We start from the raw sequence: 18,171 nt of genomic DNA, 5'->3' as shown, positions 1-18,171 counted from the left end.
GATGTTTTGTTTGATTTGTTCCATCTGTGATGTGTATTTTGTTCTTTGCTACATGTTTTGTACTTGTCAGATTACTGGTGGATGAATTTGATGCTGCACTTTAGAAGGTTGGCAGAGGTTGACAAGGAAGTAGCAAAAGAATTTGATGGAAAACATTTTCACATTCTTCCTTCTTCTTGACACTCTGTTTTTGATAGACATGCTTTGAAGTAGGATTGAATGAAGATCCAACAAACATCTTTAACTTTAATTCAGTTTTGTTAACCTTTTTGAAGTCTGACTTATAGCCTTGTTTCTTCTTCTTCTTCTTCATCCTTCTTAATTTTTTTTTTCAAGTTATTTTATTTTATCTGTAAATAGATTAGACATTTATTATTGCCTTTTGTTTTCCTTTTCAAACAGAATTTAGTTGTGCATCACACTGATAATTTTCATCATTTGGTACTTTTTACTTGGATCAGTCTTATTTATACCATGTTTTTATAGAATTTGTTTAAGAAATGATCTCTTCTTCATTTCTTGCTTGAATCACACATGTCCGGGACCACTTGTACGATGTATGATCTGTATGATTTTCTTAGCATATTAGTTGTTTATGACTGACTATCTTTCTCAATTTGTTTGTAGTGCTGCCAATAGCATCTTTGTTTCCATTCATTTATTTCATGGTAAGTGTGTATTTTATTTGTGAGTGTTTTTTCCTTCATTATACTCATTTGTATATAGCTTCCAACATTTATAGCATTTTCACTGTTATTTGAATTTGACATGTTTATAAGTTTGAAGGTGTTACTTGACATGGAAATGTTTCTTGTGTTACTTTTAATTATATCTTATGTTATTTGTCTTGCCTTTAGAACATTCATAGAATGTATCTGTGGACATCCTTTTAGCATATTTTTCTGACTCTTTCAGTTCCTTTCTTGAATATGTATGAAATTAGATATTATTTTTTGAAACGAATTTGGGTGAATGCCCCTTTTTTGAAAGCTTTAATGAAAAATACCCCCCCTTATGTTGATATGTATATATGTTAATAGAATATATCTTCTCCCTTTCAAAATTTTTTTATCTAACCTCTTATACCTATTTTATCCTTGAAAAAAAATAAAAATGACTTGAGTGTCTTTTTTTAATATTTATATTTTTCTGGCAGTCTGGATTAATATTTGTTGAAGGTTGGCCATCTACTCAATGTATTGATTGAAATTGGTGTTTTTTTTTTGCTGTTTTGGAGATTTAGGCATCCTTTAGCAAATCAGTCTATGAGATTGGATTTTGGTTCTATACAATTCATCGAGAGCAAGGGATATTATTGGGTATGAGCTATTGCCTCAATTGTTAGATTGAACCTTTACACTTCTTTATGGATACTCTAGGTATTTAATTATTTTCTTTGAAACTTGTATACTAAATATTGTAACTAACTGCAGATATTTCATTTGATTTCATCCAGATATCAAATCAGTCTCCGTTTTAGTGGAGGTGCCCCGTATGCCTTTAATGTTGTCACTAAAGTTTGGCATTATACCAATTGTGGTGTCAGTTGGTGTTCGAGATTTTGACATTGATGGGGAACATTGGGTCAATTCGGGATTGATACTAATAGAGGCTTTTGTAGGAGCTGTAATATTCTCTAGTTTTTATTCATAAAACACTTGTACAATTTTCTCTTGCTAATTCAGATTTAGTTTTTAGTTTTTGTACATGATTCTTGTGTTAAGATGATGTGTAAGGACCCAATTTCATTATTAAATTCTCCATATTATTTGAGATGTGGAAAAGCAATAAATAAGAAGGATGAGAATTTAAATGGATGGTAACTGAGTTCTCAAATATTGGCTCTCTAGTTTTTGACTATTTGAACTTGTTTGAATGGTATGCATTGAAATGTAGTTAGTTTTAGATTGTAGACTATTCCCAGCTTGCAAGCTTCTTCCAATCACTTTTAAAATGCGGCTCCATGGTAGTATGTCCAAACGAGAGTTATCAGGAGGGAATTAATTGTGCACTTGTGGAAAATTTTTAAATAAATGGATATGAAAGTGTAGAATAAATGTAACAGTCTCCCATTTCTCATCTACCCTCATTTCTCATTAACTGTCGAATAAAGTGGAAAATATTTAAACAAATTTTTTTACCATCTCCCATTTCTCATCTACCCTCATTAACTTCTATCCCTCTCTCTTACTCTCCCTGTTACCACATTCAATGAATCCTGTGTGTCTCCCTTTCTTTTTCTTTTTTGTTGGTTACGTACCTTTCAGCCTTTCTTCGCACTGACGAACCATTGCAGAAAACACAATACCACCTTCAGTTCAGTTCACTCTCCTTGCATATCCCCAACCTTTTGTGATAACAACAAGATTGAAAATCTTCATTGTGGAGCCCATAGACTTCAAAAGGGTGTAATTAAATTATACGTTTGTGCGGATCAGAGTTAAAGATTTTTTGATATGTGTATATATATATATATATAATATATGTACAGATATGTATTCATTTTTCCCTTATATTGGATTCATTGTTTGTCACGTTTTGACATGATATATAAGTGCAAGTTCTATGTTGGTGCTATTTTATGTAAAACAATCCATAAATGGTTCGGAAATTTCCATTTGAAATTTACAACCTTTGTTTGATACATACGGTCCATCAGTAATTACGAAACACTTGCTTGTTAGAAAATTTAACGGCGGTTCCATCGGAATATTTAATTTTTTTATTTTCTGAAAGCAAACCGATTGGACAATCGAATTTTTCCACTTTGATAATGTTATTGTATACGAATGACATGCTAAATGTAACTATATTTATGATGTTGAACAAAATAATCCACAGAACACCACATTGTCAACATTGCATCCATTTAAGCTAACGTTATGTTATGATTTAGCACATGTGCCACAAGCTTGACATCTTAATCTACTTGATCCACTATGTCTGTTAAGAGTAGCTATTCTACTAAGCATTAATATGCAACATTTAAAATGCATTTGTACTCATTTACTGAAAATGCATTTGTATTTGTATTTAAAATGCTATTATACTCTTTTGCATTTAAAATGCTATTCTACTGGGCGTTAATAACATAATGTTTGGCTTATTCTCTGTACTCATTTACTGAAAATGCATTTTTATTTTTTCATTACTTTTGCTTCAGGATTATAGTTAAACCTTCAAGCAAAGATTCTACGATTGCAATTATTTTTAGTCATACAACCTCACGAATTACCACAAGCTTGTGACAAAGAGATACTTATTATGTTTTGAATTGGTAAACCCTTTGTGCTCAATGTCACAAATTTCAGTTCTACTGTTCTATGATGGAACATGGAGTGTATGTTCTGAAGGTACTTGGAGATACCAACGTCAAAGAACGAAGATTATACGTATCAAAAGGAATTGTATGCTGGTAGAACTTAAAGATGTTGTCTACAACGCTCTCAACTTAGATTCTACACAACATCAATTAATCTTCAAGTTCATATACCATGTGTGCTTGTCATGTGAGCCGTACATTGTGGAAAATGAGGAAGACCTACAAAGTTTTATAGAAGAGTATAGTTCACACAGACCTCAAGACAGATCTCCACTTATTGTTGATGTGTTATCCAGGATTCCACAGAGTATTAATACTGCTGGATATGTTGTGAATAGGATACCTACAAGTTCAGGATTTATGACTATTGCTCTACTATCTGCAATTCTAGAGACAGCTGTATGTACCTCTGATGCTGACATGCAGTCCCCAGCGACCGAACTTCATGTGCCGGAAACTCAACCTGGATTATCCGAAAATCAAGTTTGTGAAAACAATGTGCAATCTGTGGAATATGATCATGATAATGAGTGCTTCGACATTAATGATATGAATGAATATCGTGGACATAATTATGATAAAGATGAACAATTTGAGGTTGAGGTCAACACTGATCGTAGTGAAGATGGGTTACGTGACATTTGTTGGACCCAACATTTGGGACTTTCAGCTGGTGATAGTCGACATGGTGGTTCTCCTTATGGTAATAGTCCAATTGATAATGTGAATGATGATGTGCTTGCCTCTCCCTATACCGAAAACCATTTGGACATTCGATAGGATTATACCGCATCCATGGCTGAACATATGGTTAACCGTCGCTTCTCATCTATCAATGCCCATGAAATTATTCGAATCAACCAACTCTTTGCAAGTAAGAATGCGCTACAGAAGAAGCTTAGTCTTTATGCACTAAGGAGAAATTTTGAATTCAAGGTCAAGAAGTCAGATAAAGTCTGATATGAGGTTGTATGTGCAAATGACAATTGCATGTGGCGAATGCATGCTACCAAGCTACATGGTGATAATACAGAGGCCTTCATGATTAGGGTCTTCAAGGATGAGCATATTTGCTCTTTAAATATCATGAAAAGGGATCATCGTCAAGCAACAAGTTCAGTTATCGGAGTTATCATCCAGCCAACGTTTGATGGGATTTCATGGCAATACAAACCCCGAGATATCGTGCATGACATTTGCTCTAATTAAGGAGTAAACATAAGCTACAACAAAGCATGGGCCGTTAAGGAAGTTGCACTATCAGGTTTGTAGGGCACGCCAAAAGATTCATATGCAAAACTTCCTTTATGGAGTCACGTTTTGAAAAGCAAAAATCAGGGCACGTTTACTCGAATTGAAACTGACGATCAAAACAGATTTTTATATTTTTTCATGGCATTTGGAGCTAGCATTAGAGGGTTTCAGCATATGCGGAGAGTCGTAGCTGTCGATGGAACTATGTTGAAGAATAGACATAGAGGTTTGTTATATAGCTTTTATATCGGACAGACACAAGAGCATTGTAAAAGTGATACGTACAGTTTTCCCTAATAATCACCATGGCCACTGCAAATATCATCTTGGTACAAATTTATGTGCTAAGAAGTTTAAAGGTAATATCAATACGATTATATCAACTTTTAACAATGTAGCTAGAGCATATATTGTTGAGGATTTTGATAAGGCCATGCAGCTTTTAGAAAAGGGTTAGTATTGAAGTTGTACAATATCACAAGGATGCAAATCCTGCAAAATGGGCTAGATCACATTTTCCGGGCAATAGATACAACATAATGACAACTAACATCGCAGAGAGCATGAACTCTGTGCTTCTTGATGCTAGGGATAAACCTGTTTTGCCATTACTAGATCACATTCGTGATGTCTTGCAAAAGTGGTGGTATGAACGTCGAACTAACGCAGCTGCAATGCAAACTCCTGTTACTAATTGGTTGGAAAATATCATGCAAGAGCGCTCAAATAATGGCAGAGGCTTACGTGTTATTCCATTGAACTTATATGAGTTTCAAGTTGTTGGCTATGGCGTGTTCGTTGGAGTTGTTAACTTAGAAAATAAGACGTGCTCATGCAAGGAATTTGACATTGATGGATTTCCTTATGTCCATGCAATTGCAGCATGTAAGCATCGACATATTTCTCCATATATCCTTTACTCGGCGCATTACTCAGTTGACTCACTCAGTGACGCATATTCGGAAACCATATATCCACTTGGAGATAAATGTCAGTGGCATGCTCCAGATGATGTCATAAACCAGGTTGTACTTCCACCTCAAATTGGCAAACAGTCAGGAAGACCAAGAAAGAAGAGGATTCAATCTCAAGGAGAGGAACATCATCAATATAGATGCGGGAGGTGCAAATAGATTGGTCACAGCAGCCGATCATGCACGGCCACCGTACCTCTTGATAGCATTACCAACCAACAGCACCATTGAACCGAAGGCCCATAAATCGCTCGACGCTATATTAAGAAAATGGGGGCATGTTATGCGGTATGCGTGTGTTATGCAATGTAGTCAAGAATGCAATTAGTTGCTCAACTGCGTAACATGTGTTTTGGCATAATAGACGTTGGTTTTATGTGTTCTTTTTTTGTCAATTTCATCTGTCGTATTGTGTTGATAACATATCATTCTGTGTTTAGTTTTTGGTTCAGTTGTTTGTAGGTTTCTTATTGTTGCACGGATGATATTATTGCCCAATGGTAATGACCGATGCATCGTCGGTAATTGACATTTGTACACCGTCGTAAAAGAATCACCACAATTCCATCCGACAACTTCAATTATGTGTGTTCCAACCAATAACATGCTAAATGTAGCATTATTAATCATAACTTCTGACAAAGTAAGAGAAAAAACGACATTAATAAGTGAAAAAGTTCAATTTGTTTTTGCTTCAAACATTACCGTAGGTTTCATCTGTAATTACCGAAACCCCTATGGTAATCATATTTTACCAATATTTTGGCCTCCACAAGTCTCTTAATGTGTGTTACATGAAAAAACATACAAAATATAGATTCTTAAATGATCTTAAGGAGAAAAAACCCCAAAATTTCTGAAAAAGTTCTCAAATTGGCAAAAAACAAATATGAATATGGTAGGCCTTCGATATTTACCAATGAAATCTACGGTAATAAATTATACTTTCTGGAAAAATTACCGTAGGTTTTATCGATAATTACCGATACAGCTATGGTAATCACATTTTACCAATTTTTTGGCCCCCACAAGTCCCTTAACGTGTGTTAAATGCAAGAAAATGCAATATATGGATTCTTACATGATCGTAAGGAGAGAAAACGCCAAAATCTCTGAAAAAGTTCTAAAAATGGAAAAAAAAATATGATTACTATAGACCTTCGGTAATTACCGATGAAACCTATGGTAATCAATTTATACTTTCTGGAAAAATTACCGTAGGTTTCATCGGTAATTACCGAAACCCCTATGGTAATCACATTTTACCATTTTTTGGGCCCCACAAGTCCCCTAATGTGTGTTAAATGCAAGAACATGCAATATATGGATTCTTAAATGATCTTAAGGAGAGAAAACCCCAAAATCTCAGAAAACGTTCTCAAATTGGCAAAAAAAATATGATTACTGTAGCCGTTGGTAATTATCGATGAAACATTCGATAATCAACTTATACTTTTTAGAAATATTACCGTAGGTTTCATCGGTAATTACCGAAACCCCTATGATAATTATATTTGACCAATTTTTTGGGCCCCACAAGTCCCCTAATGTGGGTTAAATGCAAAAACATGCAATATGTGGATTCTTTACCAACGGCTATAGTAATCGTATTTTTTTGGCCAATTTGAGAACTTTTTCCAAACTTTTGGGGTTTTCTCTCCTTAGGATCATTTAAGAATCCATATTTTGCATGTTTTGCATTTAACACACATTAAGGGACTTGTGGGGCCCAAAAAATTGGTAAATGTGATTACCATAGGGGTTTCGGTAATTACCGATGAAATATATGGTAATATTTTCAGAAAGTATAAATTGATTACCGTAGGTTTCATTGGTAATTACAGACAGCTACAGTAATAGTATTTTTTTGCCAATTTGAGAACATTTTCAGAGATTTTGGGGTTTTCTCTCCTCAGGATCATTTAAGAATCCATATATTGCATGTTCTTTCATTTAACACACATTAGGGGACTTGTGGGGGCCAAAAAATGGGTAAAATGTGATTACAACTGGAGGTTCGGTAATTACCGATGAAACCTATGGTAATGTTTTCAGCAAGTATAAATTGATTACCGTAGTTTTCATTGGTAATTACCGAAGGCCTACAACAATCAAATTTTTTTGCCAATTTGAGAATTTTTTCAGAACTTTTGGGGTTTTGTCTCCTTTGGATCATTTAAGAATACATATTTTGCATGTTCTTGCATTGAACACACATTAGGGGACTTGTGGGGGCCATAACATTGATAAAATGTGATTACCACTGGGGTTTTGGTAATTACCGATGACACCTACGGTAATCAAATTTTTTTGCCAATTGGAGAACGTTTTCGGAACATTTGGGGTTTTTCTATTTGGGGGCATTGGTGAATGTATATTTTGCATGTTTTTGCCAAAAACACCCATTAGCTGAGTCTTTGGAGTAAAAAAATATGTGAATTGATATTACCAAAAGCGTATCGGTAATTACCGATGGGGAATCAGGAATTATTGATGCACCATCGGTAATCATCTTTGCTTTAATTTTTATCACAACCAAGGGTCTTCTTTTCTCTTTTTTTTTTTTTTTTTTGTCAACGGTTATCAGTACTAAAGTTAGGTTTAGCATATTAAGATAACATTAGTATAGGGTGTCATAACATTAAACATACGATTTACATTGAAAGTTTATTAAAGTACAAATCAACAGCATATTTTTTTTTTTCTAAAAAACCTAATGTCTTCCGAGCCAAATGAAAGATTCTCCTCACTGCTCTTGTATTCAATAAATTTCAAAGCGTAGACGCCACAATCACCCCTACAGAATAGCATTAATGAAAACCAACCACGTGTATTTCTACACGTAAGCACAATAAAACAGCAGCAATAGAAGTGGTTTGAAATGACAACACATTCATCCCCATTATTTTGGCGGGGTGCATTTTTTATCATAGTCATCGTGAATGGCTCTAAAGTGGAAGGCACGTCTGGATTCTTCTCGTAATATCCCCCATCCCTCAATAGGTAAGGTAGCATATACGTAAGGCATTCCGCATTGTTCAACTCTTTATTCTGGACATATTTATTTCCCATATTTGCATCGTATAAATCAATATGTCGGGCCTTCAAGCCCACACATGCTGCCAACCAATGGGCACCTCCATTGTTGACAAGGATTTACACTTGCAAATTAGAACATAACCTCATTATCCATAAATTGGGAAACTTAGTGAGAATTTTTTTAAATATATGTAGGGACTTACAAAATCACATCTCCGCCACGGCACGCTAGGTTTGGGTGACTTCCCACGCACATAGCTATGAAGGGTCAAATCACATAAATATGTGCTTTGAGATGCCTCCCATATGGGATAACGCCCTTTGATGGATGACTGCCAAATAATGACATAGATACAATATAAAATGTCATCAATATAACATTAAGCAATGCAGTAACATCCCATCATCTTACCCAAAATAACACGTCTAATATGGCACAGGTGTGGGTGAACATCTTTTCATTCTCAAACCACCTTTTTCGTATGAAATAGAAAATAGTGTCAATATACTGCAAAACCACATTAAAGGAAATAAATAACAAGTGCGAGGTGATAAATAAAACATCATTCCAAACATAGGAACACAATGATTTTACATGAAAATAAAGTATATAACTTACATCGGAAGTCAACCATCCTTCATAGGCAAGTAGCTCAGCAAAAAATTTCTTCCCCACCGTCATATAAGATGTACACACAGTTGCTTTGTTCGGTGCCACCCTATACCACTCATCGAACGCCCTTTCCTTTAATGCATCAATATGTCGATTAAGATTAAATTTGACCTTCTTCTTACACAGATCAGTGTAAGGAGAGATGACGTGATGTGACTGGTGGTAAACTCTACCGAATCGGCTTGTATCACCAACGTTATGTGTCCAATCCTTCACCTCAATCTCAGCTGATTGGTCATGATGTGGACTGTCAGCTGAAGCACCAATATCCCACCCCAAATGCAAAGGCCGATATGGCACCAAAGCCCAGGAATCCTCCACATAGGGTCCTTCAGGTACGATAGGCTCAAACGGTGTAGTACAATCATCATCCTCCTTCCTACCATTGGAACCGTTTATGGGTGCATCAAATTCTTCGGCTTGCTCTCCAAATGACGGTGCCACAAGGGATGATGGTCGCACCAAAGATGACGGTGAATGGTTGTGCATATGATGTTTGGCCTGCAAAATACAATGGTTATTTTGTAGTTCCCAAACCCTAACAACAAATAATTGCTAAATTACAATATATAATTTAATAATGCTGAAACCCTAAAGTATACTAAGTTGTCTAAATGATACCTGATGCTTTTGTTGGTCAATAACAGAACTAAGCATCTTCCTTAACGATTCCATCTCTTTATTTAATTCATCAAATTTTGCCTCCAAGCAAGCAAGCTAATCAATATCAATATCCAAAACATAAGTCAATATATATTAGTATAACATATGAAATACAAATTTGCGTGCAAGTAACAATTGCATACCCTGAAATTAGCATTTGGAGGGCCACTAGAATGCTCCTCATCTTTGGACGCATCTTTAGCGCCAACAGTGGCTATCGGTGCTACAAGTGGTGGTGCCGTATGGCGAACTTCATGTATGTTCACTGCTATTGTTCGCCAGTAATCCATAGTCTTCTCCTCATCGGTAGCATCTAACCTCCAGTGCACAACATACTACATGAAATGTAGAAAGGAAAAAAAAGTAAATTTGGAAACTGACTTTGGTAATGTAACTTGAATGTAGTCGTACCATGTAGTAAAAAAAAATTTGCCTTACATTGCTATTTAAGGTGAACCAATTATGGATAGCAAAATGGTTCGGTTGACTTGTAGCATGCCATCCAAGGATCCTCAGACAACGGGTTTCCCGCCGCTCGCCAAATTGGTTACCAAAATTAAGGATTGCTTCAAACCCCCACAACTACAAAATATAAATTATAGGTTATTAAATATAATTTTTAAGTAAACGCTACATGTATTAAATATATTACCGTACCTGACACGCCAATGGAAAACCTTTTAGGTCATACGATTGTGATTTATTCTTTACTCCACGTCCTCTATGCTGGAATGCATTGTGGAATGAGTTGATCATCTCCTTGTAGCTCAGAATGTCCCAAGGGTAGGAATTAAATACCTCGATATCAGCAACCAAATCAATAAATTTTCTATTTATTTGAACCCTCGGATCCATTCCGAGTACATCATGAACTAAGAAATATAGTAACGCAATTCTTACAGCATCCTAATCATCCACAAAATGTGTACCCTTGAATGTTCGTTCCAGTTTGGGCGGTTTCAAGTCAGTCCTGTTATCTAGCAACCTCGTGAGTAGCTCCTTTCCTTTGGAAATTTGCATATCATACATTGAAGGGTACCTACAAAACTTTAAGCCACTAATGAGTGTGAATTCCCACTTCATAAACCGCACTCCAGATCCGCCGAAGTTAAACTCCAGTACTTCTTGATTGTTGGACACAACTCGTCTACAAAGCAGGTGATGCACTAGCTGACCAGAGAACCTCAGGTTCTTCATGTCAAGTAAGTGTCCAAAACATGTTTGTCTATACTTTTCCAGCTGCTCACTTGTGAGGACACTTGTAATTACTTTGTTTGCTTCTATTGGATCCCGAATGAATGTGCCCTAACTTTAAATATATCGGCATCCTGAAAGATCCATTCCTTTAGAGCGTCGATGGGCTGCAAAATGAATTACATAAATGGAACTGATGTTAACGATTTAGTCATACCTTATTTTTCCACCCTAACTTGATAATAATAATTTCCAACTAAATCTTAAGACATATGGGTTCACATTTTTGCACTAGTGGTAATGACGGATGAAACCATCGGTAATTAACCTACATTGAACTAAAAAAAATCACGATGGCCTATCGGCAATTACCAATGGCCATCGAGTGAAGTTTTTCTCTAGTTTTCACATTCATGAATAAATACTGACAGATGTCTTATCATTTACTGCACAAAACAACATAAATGAATATAAAACTTACCATCTCAGATGGGGGAGAGGAAAGTGGAACGTGCCTTCGAAGTTTGGTGCTTTCCGTCTCAGCTTTGGATTTCTACCTAGTAGTTCGTCGACGCTTAAAGTCGGGTGCTGATGTGCTACCACCGCGTCTCTTACTTTCCACCTTCTTACCTCCCTTCTTCGGTTGACCTCGCAAGTTCCTCTTTGGTGCCATTATAAAGTACAACCTACAAATGTACATTGACAACATTAATATATTTTTATCTACCTTTAACCACATTGTCAACTATGTATACATATATAAATATCCGCAATCCTCAATTTCATACGCTCTCTTCCTAAGGATATTGTGTATGCCATCTACAAAACATTTACTGAACATTTACTGTATAGCAGTGTGTTTACTTCTAAACCTTTCTATCTTCTTCTTCTTCTTTAATTTTTTTTTTTTTTGGGGATAAAGAGTTTACGTGTTTGCTTCTAGCTGATCATGTACCTAAAATTTTATGCACCGATCCTCTCTCTCTCTCTCTCTCTATATATATATATATCTATACCTTTAGAAAGTACTAACAATTAAAAAGTACTAACTCTGGAATTCTCAACTTCAATTTTAATTAATCATAAAGTATTTTTCTCTTATCTCCAAGTACTGATTTTTAGTAATAAATTACCCTAGCAAAAAGGAAGAAGAAAAAACTTAAAAGAAAAAGAAGGTCTGAAAAGCAACTAAGATTTCTAATGCAGCTATAGTCTAAAGTGGGGTTTTAATAGAGCAACCCACAATTGTGGCCAATTATGATGCTACATGTAGAAGCATATAAAGTGAAATATTGAAATGACTGGAGAGGAAGTAGTCAATTCACCCAAAATAGAAAAACAAGAAAGTGAAGTATAGAGGTGGAAGACTACATAGAAGCTACAATATCATATTCATATTATATTTAATTATTTCTTAACTACAATATATGTCTAAAAAATCTGCACAGAAAGTTGCAGACTATAATAACATATAGGTTAAGCTGGACTGCAACATGTCGACCACTTCTATATGAGTATGTCAACTAATGTTGCTACATCTCTTCCCCATACTGCTTGTGTTTAACCTGATTTGGTTATAAAAGCTCAGACCTACCGAAACCTATATATGCTATACAAATCATTCACTTTATATTTATTTTATCTGTATAATTAGTTTAGGGTCAAGGATTTATCTGTATACAAATCAAAAAAGAAAAATAATTAGTTTCTTATGGTCAAGTACATTTTTATAAAAATTCTTCTTTTCAACCCACAAAAGCAGTTTTCTAGACAGAGTTTGAGTATCATGCACTAGTGAGATAACAACTTTAGCTTTAGGATTTAAACTTCGATCAGGGTAAAAATCCTTATATCCCTAAGTTGTAACAAATATATACATACATATATTATGTTTTTTTATTACAAACTAACATTATTCTTCATCAAATTCATTGATTTCCCTGCCTTCATCCTTTATTTATTTTTCATGCTCAGGGATATCGATGGAACCCAAAAAAAAAAAAAAAATTAAAAAAAATAAAATAAAAACGACGTGTCGTCTGGGTGTCGTTCATCCCAGACGACATGTTGTTCGCTCCATCGTCAACCTTTATCCGGGTTGACCCGAACCTGCCTGAATCGGTCTCGATCCGATTTTTGACCCAATTATTTCTCCCACCTCCGGCCACCGTTTAAGGCCAAACCGGTCCCATTTTTTTCCTCTCTTCATTTCCTACTGATACCCAATATCAATCTATTCTAAAACCTAGGTTATAATCACTTCCATACAAAAACCTAAATTTCAAATAAACTTAAAAAATTCCACATTTTTAACTGGTTCTAAACATAAATCAAAAGTTTCAATGTCTCACATTGTACTAAATTTGTAAATATTTAACGGTAAGGCAACAAATAAACACAAAAAAAAAAAAAAAATCCACACGGGTCCACGGCAAGGCAACAAATAGACACAAAAACAAATCCACACTGATCACGGCAAGGCAAAAAATTAACACAAAAATAAACCCTCACCAGTCCACGGCAACAAATAAACAAAAATATTAAAACAATTACTTCGGAGATAGCCGTTCACGGGTGCTGAGATGAGATGACGTTTTGTTTTTTTGTTTTTTCATTGTATTTTTTATGGGTGTTGAGATCAAGCTTCCTTTAGTTTTTCCACGGCAAGTTTTATTTTTTTGTATTTTTGTATATTCTTGTAAAAACAATTACTTCATGTATTTTGTTTTTTTTTTTTTCTAAAAAATAAATTTTTGTTTTTTGTTTGTTTAAAACATAAAAGGATATCTTATTTTTTATTATTTTAAAATTAAAATAGATATTAAAGGATAGAAAAAAAATAATAACAAATACAAGAATAAATATCATTAAACTCGTTCCGAAAGGAATATTGACCAAATTCTCCTAAATTGATCCTGGCCCAACAATGTCCATTTCTTTCCGATGTTGCCACGTTGAATAATCAGAGCCCGCCACCCATAAAGGACAAGTGCGCCTAAAAGCCATGTTTGATGGTCCAGGATCCACCGCAGTTCGACATCAGCTACAACAACGCATTGATGCCCACCACATCAGGTACCGGTTTCGTCCTTCCACTTTATAATAAGTATTCGATTAAATGTTCTTTACTTTTATTTTTCTAGATTTCGTTGAATCACTGTAATTTTAGTTTGAAATTAATTGAAACAGTAGGTATTTTATATAAATAAACATTAAAATAACTGGACTTATAATCACACGTTAGACTACATTATTTTATGGATAATTTATTCTTTAATTATAATTATGATAAATGACAGTGACACTTGGTTATTTTAATACCTAACATGTGATTATAAGTTATTGTTAAAAAAAAAAAATTTTTTTGGGGTAATAGAAAAAAAATGTGATTATAAGTTCAAGGCAAAATCCATTTGATGAATGCTACCGAGACTACAAATCAGAAGACAAAAACAGAGAATGCGCTCAAACAAACATCATAATAATTTTTAAGATAGCAAATATATAATCCCATTATGTATCCATGTCTCTGCCACATATGAAACAAAATAAATTCTACACTTTCTATCAAAAAAAAAAAAAAAAAAGCAATTCTACACTTGAGCCAAATTATGCACGATTAAGCCTCCACATGACAAATTAAAGTTTGTTATAAAAAGGAAAGTAAATTCATCTTTAGCATCGTGAGTGATTACATACTTTGCTTGGCTCATTTCCATATGCATTGCCGGCCAAAACATTCAACATATATATATATATATGGCCTTTGTGCGTCTCGATCTCCTTGGAAAAGGTCATAGTCTCAGGTGTGATGTCCACAATCTATGTGCCTTCAACAATTGCCATCTTCTTCTTCTTCTACTATGCGAGTGCCATCAATTGCTGATGGATTATATATTTGATTAATAACTCCATATTTCTTTGCCAAACCTTATAGCTTTGACGCCAGGAGATAGGCCTTTTGATTATCCAAGCCTACAGAAACAAAACCCTCCAATTTTTTCACTCAGGACCAAAATTATACAATGCATGATCACTTGTTGGCATCATTTAGATCCAAAAAACTAAAGGGTTTTGAAACATCTATTCTACTCACATAATTACATTATAAGCTATAACTTTGAAAATATTTTTATCTGATATCTATAATATATAAATAAGCTATAACTTTGAAAATATTTTTATAAATACATATATATATATATATATATATATAGCCGATGTACCTTTCTCTTGAAAGCTCTTAACAGTGTCACATATGCCCTGCATCACCGGAGTGAACTCCAGGCCCAGATCTTTCAACTTCTGGTTTGAAAACTTGTATGGTTTCGCTCTGGGATTCTTTTCATCCGAACACCTTCAGTTCATAAAACATACATAGTTTATAATTGAATATTAATTCTATTAATGGTCTGTGATATGGTTTAGTAATTAATGGTTTTGAGAATAAAGATATAATATAAGGATTAAATAATTAATTACTTGGTTGGGATAGGATATTCCGGGAACAATTTGGTGAGGATTTGGAGCAGTTGTCCACGGTGAAGCACAGTTTGAGCACAGAGATATCGGCCAGAGGCAGAGGGAGTCTCATAAACCAGTATGTGGGATAGTGCCACGTCCTTGACATGGACATAAGCCTGAACGGTGTTGGGATAAGTATTCACAGAGCCCGTGAGGTATCTGAGAATGTGAAGTGTGCTGATGTTGATTGTTGGCTGCAGCAAAGGTCCAAAAACCACTGCAGGGTTCACCACCACCATATCCACCCCTTTCTCTTTTGCCAATTCCCATGCTGCTTTCTCTGCCACAGTCTTCCCATAGCAGTACCAGTTCTGCAAAAATATGAAAAAGAATTTAATCAATTAATTTACAAACTAGGAAGGATAATGTATATATATATATATATATATAAGCATAAACCTTGGTGTTCTTGCAAAAATCAAGGTCACTCCAATAAGATTCATCCATAACATCATCAGGGCTCCTCTTAGGGTCCATGTACACCGCACCAATTGATGATGTGTACACCACCCGCCGAACCTTGGCTTCCACTGCTGCTATTATCACATTCCTTGTTCCATTCACTGCCGGCCCCAGCAACTGTTCCTGCAATCAGTTACATGGTGCACCCAACCAAATCATAATCCAGAATCACCATTAGTGTCTTTTCTTCTAGTTTCATCGAAGGAAACAAAAATAAAAAAATAAAAAATTATGTCCACACTCTCCAGTAATCTGTATTCATATCAAATATATTCAAATCTTCCTTAATTTTGCCTTTTTATAATTCTTAGATTTCGATCTTTGATAAAAATATAAAGTAAGAAAATTAAGAACTCACGGGATGTTCAGTAACTGGACATGCCGTGTGGAAAACACCATGGCAGCCGTGAATAGCTTCTTTGAGGCTGTGGAAATCAAGAAGATGAGCTCTACATAAAGTTAACCTCTCTTTAGCTCCTTCCAGCTCTTTCAGATGGGCATTCTTTGGGTCATCTGCTCATTAAACACATTAACCATGTATACATAATAGACCTAGATATATATATACCATATATTATACGTTGAAATCAAACATAAAGAGACAGAGACAACTAATTAATAAAATTCTTTCAGCAAAAAAATTCTTCTAGTTTCTAGGACCCCACCTGGGTTTCTGACAGTTCCTTTGACAGTGTAGCCTCTTTGTAGGAGCTGTTTCACGATCCACGACGCAATGAAACCCCCAGCACCAGTCACGCACACTGTTTTCCCGGAAACTGAAGCACTACTAGTAGAGTCGTCAACCCCCATCATCTTAATTAGTTTGGCTTCGATTTTAGATGATTTTGGGAAGCTCAATTATTAGATCTTTTGGTGTGGAATTAGCAGCGGCACTCCTGAGATGGAGAACAAAATGGCCCAATTCTATTCTACCTCACTTTACCACCTTTTTATGACCAAGAAAAAGGCTGGCTTGACTTTACCATGGGCCAATAAGCTCTACATCTCTCGCACGTAGTCTGGATTATATTTCTATCTATTGTTTAAAAGTAATTAGAGATATCTGGATTTTGTCGTTGATTGATTTAATTAAAGACTGATAAACAGTATAAGAATTAGGAGTACCGTATGATTGCGCAGCAAATGCAAACAAAATGCGATAATGCAGTTGAATTATCAAATTAATGAATCGGTCTTTGGCGTGCTGGATACTTTATGAACTGATGGCTTCAAATATAACCTTATGGCTTCAAAAGGTCAAAGAATTGTTATCAACTCAAAGAAATAAGATCCCTAGGATTTGAAAATTCTTGAGTCTTAAATCTTATCATCATTTACATGCCTTTTAAATTAATATTATTTTTTTAAAATTTTTTTATGCAAAAAATCCATTTTATTGCTGGTTTTCACTCGAAAATTTCTAAAGATAAATGCAAACGTAACTTTTTCGGGCAAAGAGGAACGCACAAAAAAAAAACTTTTTTTGGTGATAGGAATGCAAATGTAACTTAAGATAGAAAATTAAATGAAGTAAATTTAATTGGAAAGCGATTTATATCTACGACTATAAGATGATGGATATAAAATACTAGGAAATAAATTATTATACATGATCAAAAAATTAACAAAGAAAAATTTGGGAAAAAGAAAAAAATGATGTGTCGGATTTGGTTATTTTGTATGTATTCAAAATGACAGATATAAATGTTTTATTACCAAGACAGAATAAAAACATGTCCAAAATTGGAATGGTACAGAATAATAAAGGGGAAAACACAAAAATGCTCACCAAAATTTAAAAAAAGAAAAAATGCTCATATCTTTCATTTTTAATAATTTTGAAAATACTATAGGGTTAAATTTCCTTTTTTTTTTTTTTTTTTAATCAAACTTCCTCAACAATGGAACCCTAACACTCAGTTCAAAGAAGAGGAGAAGATTTGCTAGAGAAAAAAAAACATTGACTTATTTTTTAATAAAAAAGCTTTTAACTTTTGATAGAGCTTTTGATCTAAAAGAAATCTCTACCGAAAAAATCAAACTTTGGCAGTGATGACATGGTGAAT

At 34.6% G+C, this 18,171-nt stretch overlaps 2 protein-coding genes across 2 annotated transcripts; both read right to left on the bottom strand.

The window, feature by feature from the left end:
- Positions 1–8,163: 8,163 nt before the first annotated feature.
- Positions 8,164–11,794, bottom strand: LOC125420705 (uncharacterized). The gene is made up of 9 exons (XM_060816580.1): positions 11,601–11,794; positions 10,583–11,286; positions 10,364–10,507; positions 10,069–10,260; positions 9,884–9,979; positions 9,209–9,763; positions 9,002–9,097; positions 8,793–8,921; positions 8,164–8,711 (listed from the first exon to the last, which is right to left on the bottom strand). The coding sequence occupies exons 2-9, from the start codon at positions 10,778–10,780 to the stop codon at positions 8,655–8,657; spliced, it is 1,467 nt and encodes a 488-aa protein (XP_060672563.1). The 5' UTR covers positions 10,781–11,286; positions 11,601–11,794; the 3' UTR covers positions 8,164–8,654.
- Positions 11,795–14,584: 2,790 nt separating this feature from the next.
- On the bottom strand, positions 14,585–17,149 carry LOC107408651 (cinnamoyl-CoA reductase 1). Its single transcript, XM_016016062.4, has 6 exons — positions 16,771–17,149; positions 16,464–16,618; positions 16,043–16,228; positions 15,602–15,954; positions 15,346–15,476; positions 14,585–15,094 (listed from the first exon to the last, which is right to left on the bottom strand). Exons 1-6 carry the CDS (start codon positions 16,916–16,918, stop codon positions 15,051–15,053), a joined length of 1,017 nt encoding a protein of 338 aa, XP_015871548.1. The 5' UTR covers positions 16,919–17,149; the 3' UTR covers positions 14,585–15,050.
- Positions 17,150–18,171: the final 1,022 nt, after the last annotated feature.

The sequence above is a fragment of the Ziziphus jujuba genome, chromosome 1 (genome assembly GCF_031755915.1).
Source record: "Ziziphus jujuba cultivar Dongzao chromosome 1, ASM3175591v1".
NCBI classification, from domain to species: domain Eukaryota; kingdom Viridiplantae; phylum Streptophyta; class Magnoliopsida; order Rosales; family Rhamnaceae; genus Ziziphus; species Ziziphus jujuba.
The sequence above is the reverse complement of the archived record's forward strand: the minus strand, read 5'-3'. Positions and strand labels throughout refer to the sequence as shown.